The 26,008-nt window shown below is 45.2% G+C and overlaps 1 protein-coding gene across 2 annotated transcripts in view; it reads right to left on the minus strand.

Annotated features, from left to right (window-relative positions):
- IFRD1 (interferon related developmental regulator 1) overlaps positions 1-13,941 on the minus strand; it is a 32,441-nt gene extending 18,500 nt beyond the window's left edge. Inside the window, exon 1 of one of the 2 annotated variants that reach the window (XM_077265058.1) lies at positions 13,500-13,941. In XM_077265058.1, coding sequence (XP_077121173.1) covers positions 13,500-13,536 — 37 coding nt within the window. In that variant the 5' untranslated portion in view covers positions 13,537-13,941. Of the gene's footprint in view, positions 1-13,472 lie in introns of both variants that reach the window. The other variant, XM_077265057.1, reaches the window with a different exon arrangement.
- Between the last annotated feature and the right edge of the window lie 12,067 nt (positions 13,942-26,008).

The raw sequence follows: 26,008 nt of genomic DNA on the forward strand, positions 1-26,008 counted from the left end.
CAAGTGCAGGGCCGTGCTTACTAACCCGATGTTTACCCCTGGTTACCATCGTAAAAGTAAAAAAAAAATAAAACGTACATACTCACATTCCAGTGTCCGTCAGGTCCCTTGCAGTCTGCTTCAGGCTCTGACTGACTGCCGGCCGGAATGTAAGAGCAAGAGCACAGCGGTGACGTCACCGCTGTGATCTGCTTTCACTTTACGGCGGCACTCAGTCAGAGCGGGAAGCAGACTGCAAGGGACCTGACGGACACCGGAATGTGAGTATGTACGTTTTTTTTTTTTTTTACTTTTACGATTGTAACCAGGGTAAACATCGGGTTACTAAGCGCGGCCCTGCGCTTAGTAACCCGATGTTTACCCTGGTTACCCGGGGCCTTCGGCATCGTTTGTCGCTGGAGAGCGGTCTGTGTGACAGCTCTCCAGCGACCACACAATGACTTACCAACGATCACGGCCAGGTCGTATCGCTGGTCGTGATCGTTGGAAAGTTGCAGAGTGTGACAGTACCCTAAAGGTACCTTCACACTAAGCGACTTTGCAACGATAACTATAGCGATCCGTGACGTTGCAGCGTCCTGGATAGCGATATCGTTGTGTTTGACACGCAGCAGCGATCTGGATCCTGCTGTGATATCGCTGGTCGTTGCTGAAAGTTCAGAACTTTATTTGGTCGTCAGATCGGCGTGTATCGTTGTGTTTGACAGCAAAAGCAACGATGCCAGCGATGTTTTACAATGGTAATCAGGGTAAATATCGGGTTACTAAGCGCTAAATATCGGGTTACTAAGCGCAGGGCCGCGCTTAGTAACCCGATATTTACCCTGGTTACCATTGTAAAAGTAAAAAAAACAAACACTACATACTTACATTCCAGTGTCCGTCAGGTCCCTCGCCGTCCGCTTCCCGCACTGACTGCGTGCCGGCCGTAAAGTAAAAGCAGAGCACAGCGGTGACGTCACCACTGTGCTGTGCTTTACGGCCGGCACTCAGTCAGTGCGGGAAGCCGACGGCGAGGGACCTGACGGACACCGGAATGTAAGTATGTAGTGTTTTTTTTTACATTTACAATGGTAACCAAGGTAAACATCGGGTTACTAAGCGCGGCCCTGCGCTTAGTAACCCGATGTTTACCCTGGTTACCCGGGGTCTTCGGCATCGTTGGTCGCTGGAGAGCTATCTGTGTGACAGCTCCCCAGCGACCACACAACGACTTACCAACGATCACGGCCAGGTCGTATCGCTGGTCGTGATCGTTGGTAAATAGTTTAGTGTGAAGGTACCTTAACTTTTCATAATGCTTTGTTTGAGAATTCCAGGACATGCTCGGATATTCAAAGCATCATTAGGGGCAGAGGTTGTGGTCACTGCACAGTGCGCTCTCGCCATTTCAGATCAGTAGCAAGGAGATGCAACAGAGTGCACTGTTAAGTGTGTTGTAAGACGCATAGCATACCTGGCTCGCAGAGATCAATGACCCCTTTCCAGCAATTGACAGCATATGGCACTAGTCTGAGACCGCACTGGTCTCTGCACGCTGGGTTTAGTCTCACAAAAAAGTAACAAAATTTTGAAGAAACAAAGAAAAAAAATTGTGAAAAAAAATAAGACAAATCAGAAGAAAAACAAATTAGCTTTATAAAAAGGTAGGGCATTGATGTAGTACACACATACACATTTGTTTTTTACAAAAAAAGACCCAGAGCCGAGCCCACACCTTTCTGGACACATGACAGCCAACATGTACCCACAACAGCTGTGTGTGGAATCGTGATCCACCAATGGCTGTTAACTAGTTAAATGCCATTGTCAATCTCTGACAGTGGCATTTAACTGGCGCTTACAGGAAGCGCGCTGCTAACCCTGCCCAACGGTGACCCCGTCACATGATCGTGGGTCACCGATGGGTCAGTATGACAACCAGATGTCGGTAGCAGACCTCTATTGTTGTAATTGCCAAATGGCTATGAGCACCACCCTGTGAGCATTTCTGCGGCACACAAGTGATCTGATCATCGCCTGTATGTAGGAGAAGCGAGCAAAGTACTGCAGCTTCTAATCTCCTATGGAGAATATTGAAGCATGCAAAAAGTTTAAACAAAAAAATTTAAAATATTTACATAAAAATCTAAAAGTTCAAATCACACCCCTTTGGCCCCATTCAAAACATTTAAAAAAAAATCAAATATACACATTTGGTATCACCGCATTTAGAATTGCCTGAATATAAAAAAATAATTAACCTGATCGCTAAACAGAATAACGAGAAAAAAAAAAGAAAAATGCCAGAATTACATTTTTTAGCCGCTGCCACTTTGAAATAAAATGTAATAACGGGTGATCAAACGAACATATCTGCACCAAAATGGCGCTTGGCCCTCACCCAACGCAAGATCACGAAAAATGGAGACGCTACCTACAGGTCTCAGAAAATGTTGCACTTTTTTTTTTTAAACCAAATTTTTTTTCCCATTTTCTAGTACATGATATGTTGAAACCAATGGTGTCGTTCAGAAGTAGAACTCGTCCAGAAAAAACAAGCCTTCACATAGCCATATAGATGGAAAAATAAAAAAGTTATGGCTCTGGGAAAAAGGGGACTGAAAAAAGGAAATTCAAAAACTGAAATATGCCTGGTCGTTTAGGGACCTCTCCAACATAAACCTCAGGTTCCATCTTGAGCAGGGAGGCAAGACCTTATCTGGTCAGAGGGCCAATGTCGGAATGAGCAAATTCCAGGAGTGACTGACTGCTGTGTAACAGTCTGTCTGCCCTTTGTAACATACATAAATTACATAGCTTTATGTGGTTAAAAACTATTTGCTATTGATATGAATCAGACCTCTGAGGATACATGTAGAAGTGTTAGGTGTTTTAGTGGCATACTGAGATTAAATATTTTCTTTTGTATTCCATTTTTTGGGCAAAGTCTTTCAATAATGGTAGGAGAGCTGAAACCCTACAACCTTCCCAAGTGTCCGATTTACGCACGTGCCAAATTTGGTGCAGTTAAGTCCAGTCGTTTGGCCGTGAACAAAACAGAAATGTAAAAATATCATTGTGGACAAAGCATTTCATTTTTTACAATGAACTATCCTACTCTTAGTCATTTTATATCAATATACCCCCCCCCCCCCTTCTCAGCCAACTTATACAGGACATAAGGGAGGAAGGGTACTTAGGCTCCACACTAAATAGACCAAGCCTCACCCCCCAATATACAATCCCTTGATGGAGCAGGTCAATGTAAAAAGAACTTCCCCAAATAGCCAGAATCTATTACCTCATGCCTTCAGACAAGTCCTACTGCTGTTATCCTCATTTTGCACAGCGATCAGCTAGTGCCTCCTCACCAGCAGCATTCTGCCTACAACGTGCAAGTCACCCATCAGCTGTTTATCTTGCATGCTTCTCCAAGAATGACTTCACAAATAGACTGGTGGTTTGCAAAATTCCAGTGCACAATCACCTTGGGTGAACCCCAACCATTATATCGGGGAAGTGAGAAGTGGAAACTCCCTAATACATACAGCCCATCATACATATTCCTTTTTACTGACAAAAGAAAGCAGCCATTCATTTGTAGGACTGTGCAGGATAAACCGCTACATGTACAGGTTAAAGCACCACTCCAGATGGTTGTATTTTACTCCTGGAGTGGCGCCTATAATCTACTCGTACACGCAGCCATCGCCACTGCTTCTGTCAATCTCCAGCAGTTTGTGACCTGTCTGATCGCACCAGTCTTTCATGGAGCAAGTCAGAGGTCATAACTCAGTACAAGTCTATGCTCTCAGACCGACATTGAGAGCTTGTGATGTAATGTTGACTTCCAGCCAGTCAAAAATCAGTCACAACATGGCACCACCAAAAAAAGGTGGAGATGCTAGAGGGTGAGAGACTGGTGGCAGGGACTATGGATTAAAAGCACCACTCCAGTGCGGAGAAACTAAATATGCTGGAGTGGTGATTTAATATTGCCAAAAGGACACGGGAAAAAAACCATTTAACAACCCTAACAGTGTAATGACACTGGACAATCAGTGATGAGCGAACGTGCTGTGATAACATCTTATCCAGCCACACGGGTGTCCGTATCTTGTAGTGCTCGTATAATATTTTAGGCTACTTTCACACTAGTGTCGGGTGACGTCCATTGCAATGCATCGCTTTGTTGAAAAAAAACGCATCCTGCAAAGTTGCCCGCAGGATGTGTTTTTTCTCCATAGACTTGCATTAGCGACGCATTGCCACATGTCGCATCCGTCGTGCAACGGATGCGTCGTGTTTTGGCAGACCGTCTGCCCAAAAAAACGTTCCATCTAACTTTTTGTGCGTTGTGTTCGCCATTTTCGACCGCGCATGCGCGGCCGAAACTCCGCCCCCTCCTCCCCGGAACTCACAATGGGCAGCGGATGCGTTGTAAAACTGCATCCGCTGCCCACGTTGTGCTACATTCACACACTGTCCGTCGGTACGTCGGGCCGACGGTTTGCGATGGCCCGTACCGACGGACTAGTGTGAAAGTAGCCTTAGTCACTTTGGCTACATGATTTTCGGCTGTTCGACAACCTCAACACACGTGGGGAGTACCTAACAAACAGGTAATCCCCACATGTTGCGACTAATACACCAGAGCATACTCAGATAAGATGTTATCCGAGCACGGCCACTCATCACTATTGTTCAGATATTCAAATCATTTTTCATCTTTTTTATGATACATGAGGCCTAGTTTTTATCTTAAAAAAGGTATGTAAAAAAGGCTAATCTATGCACATGCACCGCAATGTGAAAGATGTGTAGCTTCAGTCCTGAGATTCTTTTAACAGCTTCAGGCATCGAAAGCCATGAAGCAGCTAGAAATTGTCATTTTTCAGCCACCCCAACAACTAAGACAACACTTCAGGAAAAACAAGCACAAGAGTTTTCCTGACGTGCCCTCTGCTTCAATCCTCAGCAGATAGAATGCCTGTTTTCATGTTAGTTTTGTTGTTGTAAAAAAAAAAAAAATAAAAAAAAAATTCTTTATCAAAATGACGCCAGCAGTCAACTCCACCATTTTGCTAGAAAAAAAAATAGGCTCCATGAAAATGGCACCTGAGCAGTAGCATCTATCAGAACAATGGTACTGCACATGAGCGGCCGTTGGCGCCATTTTAAGATTAACTTTGGTACAAAAAAAAAAAAAAAAAAAAGAAATTGTCTACATAATCATGATCTCAAGGTGCAGATGGGGTAAAAGAGGGCTACCCACACTTAATCATTTAGATGCCATAGTCACTACTGACAGCTGCACCTAAGGGGTTGAACTGGCATACTCATATCTCTGGTCACTAAAAATGTATATTGGTGGTCACTAAGTGGGTTAAAACAGCAAAGGCTAGATAACCGATTTTTTTCTCCTACTTAAAAATCACTGGTGGCAAAAACAGACCAAATGATGAAACTGACAAAACACTGATTATCATGTTTTTATACACAAGAAAGTCTACAGACATCTTAAAGAGGCTATAGTGACCAGTGCCAGGCAGCTGCAGTGAAAAACCATCACAGGATGCATTAAAAGTGGCATAGATGTGCATAAGAACATAGTTCTGACTATATAAATGTCACTAGTGCGACCACATTTTGACTATAGTGTACAATTTTGTGCTTCCATGTAGAAGGCCATGGCTGAAATTGAGCAGGTGCAGAGAATCACCAAGGTTATTTGGGGAATGGTTGAACTACAGTACCAAGCAGGTTATCACATCTGAGGTTTTTCTATTTGGCAAAACAAAGAATTAGGGCAGATCTTTTTCCAATGTACAAATAAATGAAGGGACAGTAGAGATCTTTGTGATGATCTTTTACACCTAGGCATATAATGATTACATGGGGGCATCCTCCAAGTCTAGATGAAAGAAGGTTTAGTCATAATCAGACTGCAATTCTTCCTGTTTAGAGCAGTGAGACTGGAAATCTGCCACATGATGCAATGGTTGACTTCATATAAAAGTACAAGGACGGCCAGGACGAGTGCTTGATAAATATAACTACAGGTTATGGGCACTGAATTCTGAGATAGGACGTTGATCCAAAGAATTAGCCCGATTACCATATGTTGGGTCCGGAAGGAATTTTTCCCCTAATGGGGCAATTAGCATTTGCTTCATGGGTTTTTTTTATTTTTTTACTTCCTTTGATCAACTTGTTAGGTTGTAGGTTGAATTTGATGGACTTGTGTCGCTGTTACACTGAGGGCTGTAGAGTCAGTAAGCCAAACCTCCGACCCCCAGCGCTGGTCACTACTGAGCATGTCCATAAAGTGCAGCACAGGTTCATCTCAGCTAAAGCCAAGATCCTTAGATCAGGAATTGAACAGACATTCCCTAGCAACCAGGCAGCCCCCACATGTACTTATGCTGGCTAGTAGATGTAAATCATTCAGCTGCGGCGATGAAAGCTAAATCTCCGAGCACTAAAAAATACTCGGAGGACACCCGAGCATGCTCAGGAAATCTCGAGTAACGAGTATATTCGCTCATCACTATTGTATACCAAAATTGGAATGAAAGGGTAATGTCCCCGAATTCTGTACCAATATCCCTCATCCTGGCATATATATGATAAGGGGGCTATGTATGTATAACTGGATTGGAGAAATTATATAATTATATTCCCCAATCAAGGTATACATACAGTACATAGCCCCCTCATGTATATGCCAGAATGGGGGATATCAGTACAGAATTGGGGACCATTACCCCTATAAGTGGCAGCAGCAGATCTCTCCACCCCCCTCCCCCATTAACTCCTTACTGACCTCCGCCGTACTATTACTGCGATGGTCGGATCCCCTGCTTTGATGTGAGCTCCGGCGGTGAGCCCGCATCAAAGCCGGGACATGTCAGCTGTTTTGAACAGCTGGCATGTGCCCGCAATAGCGGAGGGTGGAATCACGATTCACCCGCCGCTATTACCTAGTTAAATGCCGCTGTCAAACGCTGACAGTGGCATTTAACTACCGCTTCCGGCCATCGGCCCGGAAATGAGCGCATCGCCGACCCCAGTCACATGATCGTGGGTCAACGATGCGTCGGCATAACCAGGTCTCCTTGGTTGTTGATGCCGGATTTGCTGTGAGCGCCACCCTGTGGTCGGCGCTCATAGCAATGCAGTAAATCTACATAGGGGCGATCTGAATCACTCCTATGTAGCAGAGCTAGAGTTGTGCCAGCATAAACTCAGTAAAACAAAAGACGTGCGCACTGTTCAGCCTGAGCTTCCTGTTTCACCTCCCTTCGGCTTAGGAACATTTCACTACCACTACGGACCAAGGGTGCTCATACAGGAAAAAAAAGTGGCTGTCCCTCCACTGCATCTCCCTGCCATGCTCTGTTTTTTATCGTAAAGCCACTTCAATAAAGACCGGACTTGAACACACGGATGGTGAGTGCTCTCTCTTTTCTTCTATGGATTCAGAGTTGTGCCACCTCCTAGCCTCCCATGGAGGCTATTGAAGTATGGCAAAAGTAAAAAAGTTTTAAAAAACATGAAAAAACATACAAAAGTTTCAAACACCCCCTTTCGCCCCATTCAAAATAATAATTAAAAAAAAAGTCAAAAAGTCAAACCTACACATTTGGTATCACCGAGTTCAGAATCACCAGCTCTATCAATAAAAAATAATAATAATCTTTATTTATATAGCGCCAACATATTCCGCAGGGCTTTACAGTTTAACAGTTTCAAACAACAATCATAGGTAACAATGTTAGCAATACAATAATAAAGCAAAATAAGACGACCCTGCTCGTGAGAGCTTGCAATCTACAATGAGGTGGGGGAGATACAAAGTACAGGTGTGTATTTACAATTATGTATTTACAATGATGGTCCAGCAGTCTTCAGGGGGTGGGGGATAGATGGAGAGTGAATGGGCTACACACACACAAACATAAAATGACCTTGATTAGTTAATGTGGTAGGCAGCTCTGAACAAATGTGTTTTGAGGGAGCGCCTAAAACTATGCAAGTTGTGGATGGTCCTAATATCTTGTGGTAGAATAAAAGGATTAACCTGAGCGCTAAACAGCGTAGAGAGAAAAAAAAATTCGAAAGGCCAGAATTACGTTTTTTTGGTAATCACGACATTGCATTAAAATGCAATAACGGGAGATCAAAAGAACGCATCGGCACCAAAATGGTATCATTAAAAACATCAGCTCGGCAAGCAAAAAATAAGCCGCCACCCAACCCCAGATCACGAAAAATGGAGACACTACGGGTATTGGAAAATTGAGCAATTTTTTTTTTCTTTAGCAAAGTTTGGAATTTTCTTTACCACTTATATAAAACATAACCTAGACATGTTTGGTGTTTATGAACTCGTAATGACCTGGAGAATCATAATGGCAGGTCAGTTTTAGCATTTAGTGAACCTAGCAAAAAAGCCAAACAAAAAACAAGTTTGGGATTAAACTTTTTTTGCAATTTCATCGCACTTGGAATTTTTTTCCCAGTTTCTAGTACATGACATGGTAAAACCAATGGTGTCGTTCAAAGTACAACTTAAAAAACAAGCCCTCACATGGCCATCTTGACGCAAAAATAAAAAACGTTATGGCTCTGGGAAGGGAGGGGGGGGGGGGGGGGAGAAAAACGAAAACGCAAAACCGAAAAATGGCAAGGTCTTGAAGGGGCTCAACAGTGCATCATGATGACCTTTTGCTTAAATTTTTTTCTATTTTCCTCCTCGAAAAGCTAGTTTTGTCTTATAGTCTGAAAAATATTGTAAATAAAAAAAAAAAAAAAAAACTGTCCATGTTTGGCATCTACAAACTTGTTAATGACGTGTAGAATTATAATGGCATGTCAGTTTTAGCATTTAGTGAACATTGTTAAAAAATACAATTGTGGAATTCCATTTTTGCTATTTCACCGCACTTGGAATATTTTTCCTGTTTTCCAGTGCACTATGGTAAAACCAATGGTGTCGTTCAAAAGTACAACTCGTTGCACAAAAAAACAAGCCATATTGATGGAGAAATTTAAAAAAAAAAAAAAAGTTATGGCTCTGGGAAGAAGGGGAACGTAAAACAAGCACTCAAACCAAAAACTCCAAAGTGGTGAAGGGATTAAGGAATGTATAGAAAGGTGTGATTACCATCTTGAACTCACTCATGTGTCTCAATTTTATAATACTGGGCCATGAAAAAATAATATTGCTCTTTTTTTCCCAAAGAAATGGCACTTCAGCCCTAAATTTTAAGTTTTCCCAAAAAGTAACAGGAGAAAATGTACCATTTGTTGTGCAATTTCTCCTGAGTACACAGATACCACACGTGTGCGTGTGTGGGGGGTCTGGCTTGGGCAAACAGCAGTGCTCGCAAGGGAAGGAGCGCCGTTTGACTTTCGGAGGTAATTTTTGCTACAATAGAATGCATATGACATGTCTTATTAGGAGAGCCCCTAAGGTGCCACAACAGCAGAAACCTCCACAAAGGACCCCATTTTGAAAACTACACAGAGGAATTCATCTATGGGTGTACAGATCATCTTAAATACACAGGTCATTTACTGAATTTTATACCACTGGGCTGTGAAGATGAAAAACTACATTTTTTTCCAATCATGCAACAAAATTATTTGGTCTGTTTTCTCGCGAGCATGCATATGTGATGGGAAACTACTTTTGAGGTACAATGCAAAGTTTAACAGGGCACACGTGTCATTATACAGGAGATGTAGCTGGAATGGTTTGCGGGTGCCATATTATACTAGCAATGCCTTTGGGGAGAAAGACCAGAAAAACCTCACCCCATAAGTGACTCCATTTTACAAAATACATCCTTCAGAGAATTTACCTAGGGGGGCAGAGAGCATACTAATGCCACAGGTGTGTCAGTTTATACCACCGAGTAGAGAATAATAACCACATTTTTATTACTAAACCCTCATAAGACATTACCTATAACAAGACAAGCAGGGTTATTCTTCACCGTATGATAAGTGATGATACAGCACTTTTGTCTTTCTGCACCATGAATTTTTAATCCCCTATAAATAAACGTATCCCAATGCCAGACTCCATCTATATTTGTATACTTACATGGCCACGTCCTGAGAATAGGCAGGGAAGCACTACCACTATCAAGTGACTGAAAGGTTTCACAGACATGTTTCTTTTCACAAGACCACCTCATTTGGGTCAGTGAGATTAGTGATACCCCATTTATAGGCGCTTCTACACAAAAACGGTTTGGCCTCTTTAGCAGATCCACAAATGGTGATAATTTACATAAGCAATTCGGAGGACATACACGGCTATACAAATTCACAAGTCCGGCATCAATGCGTTTCAGGTGTCTGCACATGCTTCACCATGATTAAAGGGCACCTGTCACCTCGTTTTTTCAGTATGAGATAAAAATACTGTTAAATAGGGCCTGAGCTGTGCATTACAACAGTGTATTTTGTGGACCCCTATTCCCCACCTATGCTGCCGAAATACCTTACCAAAGTCGCTGTTTTCGCCTGTCAATCAGGCTGGTCTGGTCAAAAGGGCGTGGTGTCTTCCCCCAGATCTTGCTTAGTTTTCCGTTGGTGGCGTAGTGGTTTGCGCATGCCCAAGGTCCCGAATGCACTGCACAGGGGAGTTAAAAGAGCACGATGTGCACTATTTCATTGGTGCTCGGTGGGGGCGGCCATCTTCCTTTGGCTGCGCGTGCGCCGAGATGCGAACTCTGCTTCAGGAAAATGGCCGCCGAGATCTCCATCAGCGCACGCACGGCATCCCGCGGCCATTTTCCTGAAGCCGCGGCCAAAGGAAGATGGCCGCCCCCACCGAGCACCAATGAAATAGTGCACATCGCGCTCTTAACTCCCCTGTGCAGTGCATTCGGGACCTTGGGCATGCGCAAACCACTACGCCACCAACGGAAAACTAAGCAAGATCTGGGGGAAGACACCACGCCCTTTTGACCAGACCAGCCTGATTGACAGGCGAAAACGGCTACTTTGGTAAGGTATTTTGGCAGCATAGGTGGGGAATCGGGGTCCACAAAATACACTGTTGTAATGCACAGCTCAGGCCCTATTTAACAGTATTTTTATCTCATACGGAAAAAACGAGGTGACAGGTGCCCTTTAAAGGTGCGCAGACACCGGAAACGCATTGATGCAGGACATGCGAGTTTGCATCGCTGTGTATGTCCCCCGAATTGCTTATGTGAATAAAGAATCACAGTTTGTGGAGCTGGAGTCTCTACATTCTGCATTTTCCACGCCTTGACCGGACGCTTCCGGGTGCCGAGCACCCTCAAGATGCAATCAATCAGCTGGATTTTATGTTCTTTTTTATAGTGTTTACTGCAGGGTCTAAATTGCATGACAGGTTGTCAGAACTGGCAATACAAAATATGGACTTTAGTTTATGTTTGTCTTCCATAAATTCAGATTTCAGGTTTTTCCTTCTGTACTTAGATTTTTTCACATTTAACACTTTCTTTTTAATCGTTTTAGTCCCCATACAGAATTTGTTTTGTCTTATCACTGGCTTAATGCATTGCCATACTTAAGCATTGCACTGCATGAGACTTGTCATTGTCACAAAAGCAGAATGCCTGTTAGACCCTTCTTATGGCAGGGTGCAACAGGCCGCTATAGAGGGTTGACTACAGAGGTCATTATTTGACCTCTGGCTGCCATGACAACCATCACATCATGGGGGAAAAGATGGGGCAAGATAGGTCTCCCACTTAAGGCCCCGTCTCACTAAGCGATTTACCAACGATCACGACCAGCGATACGACCTGGCCGTGATCGTTGGTAAGTCGCTGTGTGGTCGCTGGGGAGCTGTCACACAGACAGCTCTCTCCAGCGACCAACGATCAGGGGAACGACTTCGGCATCGTTGAAACTGTCTTCAACGATGCCGAAGTCCCCCTGCAGCACCCGGGTAACCAGGGTAAACATCGGGTTACTAAGCGCAGGGCCGCGCTTAGTAACCCGATGTTTACCCTGGTTACCAAAAAAAACAAACAGTACATACTCGCCTTTCGGTGTCCAGGTCCCTTGCCGTCTGCTTCCTGCTCTGACTGAGATCCGGCCGTACAGTGAGAGCAGAGCGCAGCGGTGACGTCACTGCTGTGCTCTCACTTCTCACTGTACGGCCGGCAGTCAGTGAGAGCAGGAAGCAGACGGCAAGGGACCTGACGGACATCAGAAGGCGAGTATGTATTGTTTGTTTTTTTTTACATTTACGCTGGTAACCAGGGTAAACATTGGGTTACTAAGCGCGGCCCTGCGCTTAGTAACCCGATGTTTACCCTGGTTACCAGTGAAGACATCGCTGGATCGGTGTCACACACACCGATTCAGCGATGTCAGCGGGGCCTCAACGACCAAAAAAAGGTCCAGGCCATTCCGACACGACCAGCGATCTCGCAGCAGGGGCCTGGTCGCTGGTACGTGTCACACATAGCGAGATCGCTATGGAGGTCGCTGTTGCGTCACAAAACTTGTGACTCAGCAGCGATCTCGCTAGCGATCTCGCTAGCGATCTCGCTAGCGATCTCGCTATGTGAGACGGGGCCTTTAGTGTTAAATGGCGTGAATGCTGTTGATCACAGCAGGATTAAGCAGCGGCCCTGGCTGTCATAGCTCCTGCTGAGCACGGGGCACCGATTGTGTGGGGGCAAGCTCCTGTGCCAGCAGGATCAACACGATGCACCACTGCGCCCACTTGTGGGATCTACCTGCAAAACAGGACGTACTGGTATGATTAATGTCAGGGAGGAGTTCTAGGGGTCCTCCATTGAAGATAACAGATTGGTGGGGGTCACTTGCACTGATCAGCAGAACAGGGCACTATACCCCAAGTAGAACAGAGCGGCAGCAGCCATGTCCAACCACTACCATTCATTCTCTATGGGGCTGCCATACAAGGCACAGCAGGGGGTTCTGCTGATCAGTCGGGGTCTACAAGTAACCACCAGTCAGGACAGATGACGTCCCTCCGGATACAGGCAAGTGTGCTAGCTGACTGGATACATATGGCAGCCCCGGGCATAAAGGGGACCAGCACCCAGGAAACCAGCAGTGAGGAGGGAGCAGCAGCTGCCACAGCGGAGCAGGCCTCAGTACTGCCCTGCGGTATCTGCAGCCGCCACATAGTACATGAGCACTGCGGCCGCCACTGGACACGTCACCTCGGACGGGCTGACGTCACTCGGTCTTTGGCCGGACACCAGTGACGCAAGCAGGACACGTGACACTTCTCGCTGAGCCATATCGGGCAGCACCCAGCAACCTGGCGAATACCGGCTGCAGCACGCGCCTCGTAATCTGGGAACTGTAGTCCACGCCCTCTCAAAACAGCGTGCAGCCCAGCTTCACGTACTACAACACCCGGCGTGCACTGCGCCCTTCACCGCCAGCACTAGGCCTGCCAGCCACCCGGCTTACCCGCCAGCCACCCGGCTTACCCGCGGCCCGCCAGCCACCCGGCTTACCCGCGGCCCGGTTGCTCCTCTTCTTAGATTTCGGCATGTCTGTGGCGCGGTCCCCGGCCCTCGCTTTAGCTCACCGCGTCCGGCTTACTTCTGGTGCCTCGGTGCGATGTGTGGCTTTCAGTAAAAATCAGCCGATGGAAGAGCACTTTTTACTAAAACGTCTCTCAGGAATAAGGTTCGAATCTTCTATCGGCAGATGTGAGAAATGCTTGTAAGAAGAACTGAATGAAACTCCGGTGAAAGCCTGTGAATGAAGACGATACATTTTACCTCTGAACACCTCGAGATAAAGCTCTGCGCGCCGCTGCTCGGCCTTTTATCAGTGCGGCTCTTGACGTCAGAGGGGCTGCCCTTCACTACTGACCAATCGGACGGCAGGAGAGAGCGTGCCTCTACACTGGCAGCTGCCGCCATACTGTGTCCTGGCAAACCGCCCTATAGCTGTGCTGGAGCCGTCAGCTGGCTGTGCGTGCCGACCAATGAGCTGCTGCGTCACACTCATACTGAGGGGAGAGCTATCCATAGCGACCAATCAGGAAGCAGCTGTCATTTCCCAACACTGGCTGGAAATAAAAGGAACAATCTGAGTGGTTGCTATGTCCATACTGTTGACGAAGTACCCCATAATGTCTATAATCAGATATTGTACAATTCGGGGGGGGGGGGGGGGTAGTTACCTCACAACATTAGACTGAGGGCAAAACAGGCTACATTGTCGGACAGGCCTCTCGGCGTAGCTTTAGCTCCAGAGAACGCAATGAGTCGCAGTCTATGGGACAACATAGTCAAAGCCCTATGTGTGAATACTTCCCAGAGGGCCCCCATAGGAAGTGAGAACGCCCTGAATGCAAACACCATCTAAAGCCATAATGGTCCCAGTGCCCCTGATGCCCCACATACAGTACGCATGCCACGAGTGCCCCCATATCAAATAGGAATGTCCCGAGTGCCCCTATAACAAGGAATCACGCCGATGAGTGGCCGCCGTAAAAATTAATGGCTGGGGTGTTCCTTGTAAAGCAATAATGCCCCAAGTGCCCCCTTATGTAGTGCTTATTCCTCTACATAAGTAATAATGTGCCAAATACCCCTGTATAAAGCAATAATGCCCTGATTATCCTCTTATGTAGTGCTTATCCCTCCACATATAAAGTAATGATGTGCCGAACATCCCTGTCTAAAGTAATATTGCCCCAAGTGCCCCCTATAAAGTAATAACAGCTGGAGTGCCCCTTATAAAGTAATATTGCCCCAAGTGCCCCCTATAAAGTAATAACAGCTGGAGTGCCCCTTATAAAGTAATATTGCCCCAAGTGTCTCCTATAAAGTAATAATGCCTGGAGTGCCCCTTATAAAGTAATATTGCTCCAAGTGCCCCCTATAAAGTAATAACAGCTGGAGTGCCCCTTATAAAGTAACATTGCCCCAGTGTCCTCTATAAAGTAATAATGCCTGGAGTGTCCCTTATAAAGTAACATTGCCCCAAGTGTCCCCCATAAAGTAATAATGCCTGGAGTGCCCCTTATAAAGTAATATTGCTCCAAGTGTCTGGAATCATCATTGTCCATATACTACGGGGACATGCATATTCTAGAATACCCGATGCATTAGAATCGGGCCACAGTCTAGTCTATATATATAATTGTCTAAGGGTTTTTCTGTCTGTCCTGGAAATCCCGCGTCTCGGATTGGTCGAGGCCGCCTGGGCCTCGACCAATCAGCGACGGGCACAGTATCGACGTAGATGTCATAATGGTTGCCATGGCGACGATGATGTCATAAAGGTTGCCTCGACCAATCAGCGACGGGCACAGTCTGCCGCGAATTCTGGAATCATCATTGTCCATATACTACGGGGACATGCATATTCTAGAATACCCGATGCGATAGAATCGGGCCACAATCTAGTAAAGGAATATTACCCGAAGTGTCCCCTCTAAAGTAATAACAGCTGGAGTGTCCCTTATAAGGTAATATTGCCTCAAGTGTCCCCTTTAAAGTAATAATGCCTTGAGTGCCCCTTATAAGGTAATATTGCCCCAATGTAATAGGACACCCCTATGCGGGTCTATACTTAGGAGCCAAATCTACCCGAGATAGCTGCATATTCATCCTATGCTGTGACACCTCTTAATTGGCTCTTAAAGCACAGTTTCCCAATCGGGCTCACAGCCCCACAAGGGTGGCTTACTGCAGTCTTTTTAGGCAGGTGCCACTCTCATCTGCATTGGCATCCACACAGGGTATTATCATTTGTTCAGGAAGGCAGTCAGGGTCAATGTTACCTTATAAGGGACACTCCAGGCATTATTACTTTATAGAGGACACTGGGGCAATGTTACTTTATAAGGGGCACTCCAGGCATTATTACTTTATAGAGGACACTGGGGCAATTGTTGTGAATTCCGTTCTCGAGCTCCCTCCTGTGTTTAACTATCAGGTCATTTCTGGTGCACCTAACCACCAGGTCCATAACAGGCAATGTTACTTTATAAGGGGCACTCCAGGCATTATTACTTTATAGGGGACACTTGGGGCAATGTTACTTTATAAGGGGCACTCCAGCTGTTATTACTTTATAGGGGACACTTGGGGCAATATTACCTTATAAGGGACACTCCAGGCATTATTACTTTATAGAGGACACTGGGGCAATGTTACTTTATAAGGGGCACTCCAGGCATTATTACTTTATAGGGGACACTTGGGGCAATGTTACTTTATAAGGGGCACTCCAGCTGTTATTACTTTATAGGGGACACTTGGGGCAATATTACCTTATAAGGGACACTCCAGGGATTATTACTTTATAGGGGACACTTGGGGCAATATTACCTTATGAAGGACACTCCAGGCATTATTACTTTATAGGGGACACTTGGGGCAATATTACCTTGTAAGTGACACTCCAGCTGTTATTACTTTTTAGGGGACACTTGAGGCAATATTACTTTATAAGGGGCGCTCCAGCTGTTATTACTTTACAGGGGACACTTGGGACAATATTACTTTATAAGGAGTACTCCAGCTGTTATTATTTTACAGGGGAAACTTGGGGCAATATTACTTTATAAGGGGCACTCCAGCTGTTATTACTTTATAGGGGACACTTGGGGCAATATTACCTTATAAGGGACACTCCAGGCATTATTACTTTATAGGGGACACTTGGGGCAATGTTACTTTATAAGGGGCACTCCAGCTGTTATTACTTTATAGGGGACACTTGGGGCAATATTACCTTATAAGGGACACTCCAGGGATTATTACTTTATAGGGGACACTTGGGGCAATATTACCTTATGAAGGACACTCCAGGCATTATTACTTTATAGGGGACACTTGGGGCAATATTACCTTGTAAGTGACACTCCAGCTGTTATTACTTTTTAGGGGACACTTGAGGCAATATTACTTTATAAGGGGCACTCCAGCTGTTATTACTTTACAGGGGACACTTGGGACAATATTACTTTATAAGGAGTACTCCAGCTGTTATTATTTTACAGGGGAAACTTGGGGCAATATTACTTTATAAGGGGCACTCCAGCTGTTATTACTTTATAGGGGACACTTGGGGCAATATTACCTTATAAGGGACACTCCAGGCATTATTACTTTATAGGGGACACTTGGGGAAATATTACCTTATAAGGGGCACTCCAGTGATTATTACTTTATGGCCGGGGACACACTGGTGCGAGATACGGCCGAGTCTCGCTGGTTAAAAGCAAGCTGTGGCACCTGCAGTCCGGAGCGGAGCGTGCAGCTCCATGTATTGCTATGCAGCCGCACGCTCCGCTCCGGAGTGCAGGTGCCACAGCTTGCTTTTAACCAGCGAGACTCGGCCGTATCTCGCACCAGTGTGTCCCCGGCCTATAGGGGACACTTGGGGCAATATTACTTTATAAGGGGCACTCCAGTGATTATTACTTTAGAGGGGACACTTGGGGTGTTATGGAAATATTAGGGTTGGATAAATATATCCCTGTGTGTGCTGTGGCCGCTCCCAATTAGACTGAGTATTTTGAGCGCTCATCAAGAATGGACTGTACACAACTGTGACAGAACAACATTCCATCAATACTGAATCTTTATTGTACATACATAGTTTTATATTTTCACATAGAAAGGAGTGGTTAGGGGTTGTCAGGGGTGGTTAGTTAATTACCATATTGTCTAGCTCCTCTGTCATTGGTTATCTAAACATATATGGAATATTGTGACTAATGCTCATATGACAGCAGATTAAGGAACTAAAATGTACCTCTGTATGTAGGACAAAGATGAGACATTTGATCAGCAGTTAATACATCTGACACTGTTCTGCTTTTGAGAGATGGAAAACCCCATATGATCTGTCTGGGTTATATCAGTTTGTCAGCCATTTTAAACCATTGATTATAATGTATATATTAGATGTGAGCATATAAGTATATATTTGATTATAGAGGAGTATACATGCAAGTGAGATCTACATGATATATATATTTCTATCACAGGGGAAATAACACCTTATAAGGGACACTCCAGGCATTATTGCTGGGCCTCGACCAATCAGCGACGGGCACAGTATCGACGTAGAAATCCCACGTCTCTGATTGGTCGAGGCCGCCAGGGCACGGGCACAGCGACGGGCACATTATCGATGTAGATGTCATAATGGTTGCCATGGCGACGATGATGTCATAAAGGTTGCCTTGACCAATCAGCGACGGGCACAGTCTGCCGCGAATTCTGGAATCATCATTGTCCATATACTACGGGGACATGCATATTCTGGAATACCCGATGCGTTAGAATCGGGCCACAATCTAGTAAAGTAATATTACCCGAAGTGTCCCCTCTAAAGTAATAACAGCTGGAGTGTCCCTTATAAGGTAATATTGCCTCAAGTGTCCCCTTTAAAGTAATAATGCCTTGAGTGTCCCTTACAAGGTAATATTGCCCCAATGTAATAGGACACCCCTATGCGGGTCTATAGCTGCATATTCATCCAATGCTGTGACACCTCTTAATTGGCTCTTAAAGCACAGTTTCCCAATCGGGCTCACAGCCCCACAAGGGTGGCTTACTGCAGTCTTTTTATGCAGGTGCCACTCTCATCTGCATTGGCATCCACACAGGGTATTATCATTTGTTCAGGAAGGCAGTCAGGGTCAATGTTACCTTACAAGGGACACTCCAGGCATTATTACTTTATAGAGGACACGGGCAATGTTACTTTATAAGGGGCACTCCAGGCATTATTACTTTATAGGGGACACTTGGGGCAATGTTACTTTATAAGGGGCACTCCAGCTGTTATTACTTTATAGGGGACACTTGGGGCAATATTACCTTATAAGGGACACTCCAGGCATTATTACTTTATAGAGGACACTGGGGCAATGTTACTTTATAAGGGGCACTCCAGGCATTATTACTTTATAGGGGACACTTGGGGCAATGTTACTTTATAAGGGGCACTCCAGCTGTTATTACTTTATAGGGGACACTTGGGGCAATATTAAGGACACTCCAGGCATTATTACTTTATAGGGGACACTTGGGGCAATATTACCTTGTAAGTGACACTCCAGCTGTTATTACTTTTTAGGGGACACTTGAGGCAATATTACTTTATAAGGGGCACTCCAGCTGTTATTACTTCACAGGGGACACTTGGGACAATATTACTTTATAAGGAGTACTCCAGCTGTTATTATTTTACAGGGGAAACTTGGGGCAATATTACTTTATAAGGGGCACTCCAGCTGTTATTACTTTATAGGGGACACTTGGGGCAATATTACCTTATAAGGGACACTCCAGGCATTATTACTTTATAGGGGACACTTGGGGAAATATTACCTTATAAGGGGCACTGCAGTGATTATTACTTTATAGGGGACACTTGGGGCAATATTACCTTATAAGGGGCACTCCAGTGATTATTACTTTATAGGGGACACTTGGGGAAATAACACCTTATAAGGGACACTCCAGGCATTATTGCTGGGCCTCGACCAATCAGCGACGGGCACAGTATCAACGTAGAAGTCCCGCGTCTCTGATTGGTCGAGGCCGCCAGGGCACGGGCACAGCGACGGGCACAGTATCGATGTAGATGTCATAATGGTTGCCATGGTGACCATAATGTCATAAAGGTTGCCTTGACCAATCAGCGACGGGCACAGTCTGCCGCGAATTCTGGAATCATCATTGTCCATATACTACGGGGACATGCATATTCTAGAATACCCGATGCGTTAGAATCGGGCCACAATCTATTAAAGTAATAACAGCTGGAGTGTCCCTTATAAAGTAATATTGCCCCAAGTGTCCCCTATTAAGTAATAATGCCTGGAGTGCCCCTTACAAGGTAACATTGACCCTGACTGCCTTCCTGAACAAGTGATAATGCCCTGTGTGGATGCCAATGCAGATGAGAGTGGCACCTGCCTAATTTCTGCCTAAAAAGACTGCAATGAGCCACCTTTGTGGGGCTGTGAGCCCCTCATTGGGAAACTGTGCTTTAAGAGCCAATTAAGAGGCGTCACAGCATAGGATGAATATGCAGCTATCTCGGGTAGATTTGGCTCCTAAGTATAGACCCGCAGACCTGAATGTTCAGCTGATGTACAGAGATATTATCACTACACAGCTACTAAGGGTACCGTCTCACAGTGGCACTACATGGTCGCTACAACGGCACGATCTGTGACGTTCCAGCGATATACATACAATCTCGCTGTGTCTGACACGCTACTGCGATCAGGGACCCCGCTGAGAATCGTACTTCATAGCAGATCGTTTGAAACTTTCTTTCGTCGTCAAGTGTCCCACTGTGGCGGCATGATCGCATCGTGTAACAAAGGTGTGCACGATATTGTATACGATGTAATGGGTAGAGGAGCTTGATACGTACGACTTCTACATCGCAAATACGTCATGAAATTATCGCTCCAGCCGCCGTGCATTGCGAAGTGTGACCGCAGTCTACGACGCTGGAGCGATAATGGAGCGACGCTGGAGCGTCACGGATCGTGCCGTCGTAGCGACCAAAGTGCCACTGTGAGACGGTACCCTAAATCATAAAGGTACCGTCACACTAAACGATATCGCTAGCTATCCGTGACGTTGCAGCGTCCTGGATAGCGATATCGTTGTGTTTGACACGCAGCAGCAATCAGGATCCTGCTGTGATATCGCTGGTCGTTGATTAAAGTTCAGAACTTTATTTGGTCGTCAGATCGCTGTGTATCGTTGTGTTTGACAGCAAAAGCAACGATACCAGCGATATTTTACAGTGGTAACCAGGGTAAACATCGGGTTACTAAGCGCAGGGCCACGCTTAGTAACCCGATGTTTACCCTGGTTACCAGTGTAAAATGTAAAAAAAACAAACAGTACATACTCACCTTCGCGTCCCCCGGCGTCCGCTTCCTGCACTGACTGAGCGCTGGCCGTAAAATGAAAGCACAGCACAGTGGTGACGTCACCGCTCTGCTGTTAGGGCCGGCGCTCAGTCAGTGCAGGAAGCGGACGGCAGGGGACGCGAAGGTGAGTGTGTACTGTTTGTTTTTTTACATTTTACACTGGTAACCAGGGTAAACATCGGGTTACTAAGCGCGGCCCTGCGCTTAGCAACCCGATGTTTACCCTGGTTACCCAGGGACCTCGGCATCGTTGGTCGCTGGAGAGCGGTCTGTGTGACAGCTCTCCAGCGACCAAACAGCGACGCTGCAGCGATCAGCATCGTTGTCTGTATTGCTGCAGCGTCGCTTAGTGTGACGGTACCTTAACCCCAAAGTAATCAGGAGCAGATGTTTTAGATAAGGTCAAATGGAGTGATCACAATGTTTGCTAAATTTATCACCCCTTCCGAACATGTGGTGTGCTTACTGTATATTATAATGAACACAGAATATTATATCTGCAGCCGCTTCAGGTATAATACACCATTTGTCAATAAGAGGTTAAGGGGTTTCCTGGAAAAATTGCAGAAGTCAGGCAGCCAATTATGCACTAAACGAAAGGCTGGGGCCATAGGGCCAAAGGTTACTATGTGTATCTGTAAGGGCTTGTTCACACTATCCTTTTTTTGCTGCGGATTTTTCAGCTGCGGATTTTGAAAAACCGCAGTGCAAAACCGCGGTGGTTTTCACTGCGTTTTTTTGTGCGGTTTCTACTGCGGATTCCACTGCGGGTTTCCAACTGCACTTTCCTATTGGTGCAGGTGGAAAACCGCTGCGGAATCCACAGAAAGAATTGACATGCTACTTCTTTTTTTCCGCAGCAAATCCGCGCTGATTTTCAAGCGGAAAAACGCAAAGTGGGCACAGCGGTTTTTGTTTTCCATAGGGTAACATTGTACTGTACCCTGCATGGAAAACGGCTGCGGATCCGCAGCTGCAAATCCGCTGCGGATCCGCAGCAAAAACCGCAAAGTGTGAACATAGCCTAACATTGCAGAAAAAGTTTGCAGTGTAGCTCCATTTACTTATAGTGCTCTGTGCTGCAATATAGTGACCTTTGGCCACACAACTTGCATCACGGACAATGTAGCCCCAGCCTAAGGCCAAGCAGAGCCAGAAGGTTCAAATCCCTGTAAGAGCACTAAACAAAATTGTAAGGCAGAGTTTAAAGACATTTGTCCTTTTTTTCATTAACCCCTTAGTGACAGAGCCAATTTGGTACTTAATGACCAGGCCAATTTTTACAATTCTGACCACTGTCACTTTATGAGGTTATAACTCTGGAACGCTTCAACGGATCCTGCTGATTCTGAGATTGTTTTTTCGTGACATATTGTACTTCATGATAGTGGTAACATTTCTTCGATATTACTTGCGATTATTTATGAAAAAAATGGAAATATGGCAAAAAAAATTAACATTTTGCAATTTTCAAACTTTGTATTTTTATGCCCTTAAATCAGAGAGATATGTCACAAAAAATAGTTAATAAATAACATTTCGCACATGTCTACTTTACATCAGCACAATTTTGGAAACAAATTTTTTTTTTGTTAGGGAGTTATAAGGGTTAAAAGTTGACCAGCAATTTCTCATTTTTACAACACCATTTTTTTTTAGGGACCACATCACATTTGAAGTCACTTTGAGGGGTCTATATGATAGAAAATAACCAAGTGTGACACCATTCTAAAAACTGCACCCCTCAAGGTGCTCAAAACCACATTCAAGAAGTTTATTAACCCTTTACGTGCTTCACAGGAACTGAAACAATGTGGAAGGCAAAAATGAACATTTAAATTTTTTTGCAAACATTTTACTTCAGAACCATTTTTTTTTATTTTCACAAGTGTAAAAACAGAAATGTAACCATAAATGTTGTGCAATTTCTCCTGAATACGCCGATACCCCACATGTGGGGGTAAACCACTGTTTGGGCGGACCGCAGGGCTTGGAAGAGAAGGAGCTCCGTTTGACTTTTTCAATGCAGAATTGGCTGGAATTGAGATCGGACGCCATGTCACGTTTAGAGAGCCCCTGATGTGCCTAAACAGTGGAAACCCCCCACACGTGACACCATTTTGGAAACTAGACCCCTTAAGGAACTTATCTAGATGTGTGGTGAGCACTTTGAGCCCCCAAGTGCTTCACAGAAGTTTATAAAGTAGAGCCGTGAAAATAAAAAATCGCATTTGTTTACACAAAAATGATCTTTTCGCCCACAAATTCTTATTTTCACAAGGGTAACAGGAGAAATTAGACCACAAAAGTTGTTGTGCAATTTCTCCTGAGTATGTTGATACCCCATATGTGGGGGTAAACCACTGTTTGGGCGCACCGCAGAGCTTGGAAGAGAAGGAGTGCCGTTTTACTTTTTCAATGTAGAATTGGCTGGAATTGAGATCGGACACCATGTCGCGTTTGGAGAGCCCCTGATTATTATTATTATTATTATTATTCATTTTTATAGCGCCATTTATTCCATGGCGCTTTACATGTGAAATGCGGGTCAAATATAGACAAATACATTAAACATGAGCAAAAAACAAGGCACACGGGTACATAAGGAGGAAGGACCCTGCCCGCGAGGGCTCACAATCTGCAGGGCATGGGTGATGATACACTAGGAGAGGGCAGAGCTGGTTGTGCGGCGGTTCAGTAGGAACCCTGATGTGCCTAAACAGTAGAAACCCCCACAAGTGACCCCATTTTGGAAACTAGACCACTTAAGGAACTTATCTAGATGTGTGGTGAGCACTTTAAACCCCCAAGTGCTTCACAGAAATTTATAAAGTAGAGCCGTGAAAATAAAAAATCCTTTTTTTTTCCTCAAAAATAATTTTTTAGCCTACAATTTTTTATTTTCTCAAGGGCAACAGGAGAAATTGGACCCCAAAATTTATTGTGCAATTTATGCTAAGTAGGCTGATACCCATATGTTGGGGTAAACCACTGTTTGGTCACATGGCAGAGCTCGGAAGGGAAGGAGCGCCGTTTTGGAATGCAGACTTTGATAGAATGGTCTGCGGGCATTATGTTGCGTTTGCAGAGCCCCTGATGTACCTAAACAGTAGAAACCCCCCACAAGTGACCCCATTTTGGAAACTAGACCCCCCAAGGAACTTATCTAGATGTGTGGTGAGAACTTTGAATGCCCAACTGCTTCACAGAAGTTTATAATGCAGAGTCGTGAAAATAAAAATAAAAAATTTTTTTTCACAAAAAAGATTTTTTAGCCCCCAAGTTTTTATTTTCACAAGGGTACAAGAGAAATTGGACCCCAATAGTTGTTGTCCAATTTGTCCTGAGTACACTGATACCCCATGTGTGGGGGGGACCAGTGTTTGAGCGCATGGCAGAGCTCGGAAGGGAAGGAACGCCATTTTGGAATGCAGACTTTGATAGAATGGTCTGCGGGCATTATGTTGCGTTTGCAGAGACCCTGATGTACCTAAACAGTAGAAACCCCCCACAAGTGACCCCATTTTGGAAACTAGAGCCCCCAAGGAACTTATCTAGATGTGTGGTGAGAACTTTGAATGCCCAAGTGCTTCACAGACGTTTATAATGCAGAGTTGTGAAAAGTAAAAAAAAAAAAATTTTCCACAAAAAAGATTTTTTAGCCCCCAAGTTTTTATTTTCACAAGGGTAACAAGAGAAATTGGACCCCTAAAGCAGTGGTCCAATTTTTCCCGAGTACGCTGATGCCCCATATGTGGGGTAAACCACTGTTTGGGTGCACGGCAGAGCTCGGAAGGGAGCACCATTTGACTTTTTGAGCGCAAAATTGGCTGTGGCGTTTAGAGACCCCCTGATGTACCTAAACAGTGGAAACCCCCCTAATCTAACTCCAACCCTAACCCCAACACACCCCTAAGGCTTCTTTCACACTTCAGTTGTTTGGCGTCAGTCAGCTCCGACATAGTGACGGATCCGTCACAATTGTTGAGAAAACGGTTCTAACGGATCCGTTTTTTTTATGGATCCGTTACTTGGGGGTTGTCTGGGAAAAGTATCTACTTTTTGGAGCATGCGCAATTGAAAAAGCGGATTGGGGCGACGGATCCGCCGAAATGACGGTAACGACGTATCCGTCGCCCATAGGCGGCCATTCTATGGAATGACGAACGCGACGGATCCGCCATTTCGGCCCAGACAAAAAACGTTACAGTGGCCGTCAATGTCTAGATGACGTCCGCCAAATCTCGATGGATCCGTCGCATGGCGGATGGAACGGACGACCATCCGCCACAATCCATCGCTAATGCAAGTCTATGGGAAAATAGCGGATCCGCAAAAAAATGGCGGATCCGCTATTTGACGAAAATGGCGGTTTCAGACTGACGCCAAAAGACTGAAGTGTGAAAGAGGCCTAACCCTAATGCCAACCCGATCCATAATCCTAATCACAACCCTAAGGATAATCGCAACCCTAACCCCAAAACAACCATAACCCTAATCAGAACCCTAAATCCAACACACCCCTAATCCTAATCTCAACCCTAACTCCAAACCTAACCCTAATCCCAATACACCCCTAATCCCAACCCTAACCTTAACCCTAATCACAAACCTAACCCTAATCCCAAACGTAACCCTAATGCCAACCCTAATCCAAACCCTAATCCCAACTCTAACCCTAACTTTAGCCGCAACCCTGGTCCTAACTTTAGCCCCAACCCTAACCCTAACTTTAGCCCCAACTCTAACTCTAGCCCTAACCTTAGCCCCAACCCTAACCCTAGCCCTAACCCTAAATTTAGCCCCAGCCCTAACCCTAAATTTAGCCCCAACCCTAACCCTAAATTTAGCCCCAACCCTAACCCTAAATTTAGCCCCAACCGTAGCCCCAACCGTAGCCCTAACCCTAGCCCTTACCCTTACTCTAATTTTAGCCCCAGCTCCTCTCTCCTGCCAGCCGGCAGATGGCAGCAGAGACAGCAGAGAGCGGGCGCACTGCGCATGCGCCCGCCATTTTCTTTCCATTGGAAGAAGCCGGCGGGCAGGAGGGGACGCAGGAGGACCCAGGGACACCGGTAAATATGATAG

The sequence above is a fragment of the Ranitomeya variabilis genome, chromosome 5 (genome assembly GCF_051348905.1).
Source record: "Ranitomeya variabilis isolate aRanVar5 chromosome 5, aRanVar5.hap1, whole genome shotgun sequence".
In the NCBI taxonomy this organism is placed as follows: Eukaryota; Metazoa; Chordata; class Amphibia; order Anura; family Dendrobatidae; genus Ranitomeya; species Ranitomeya variabilis.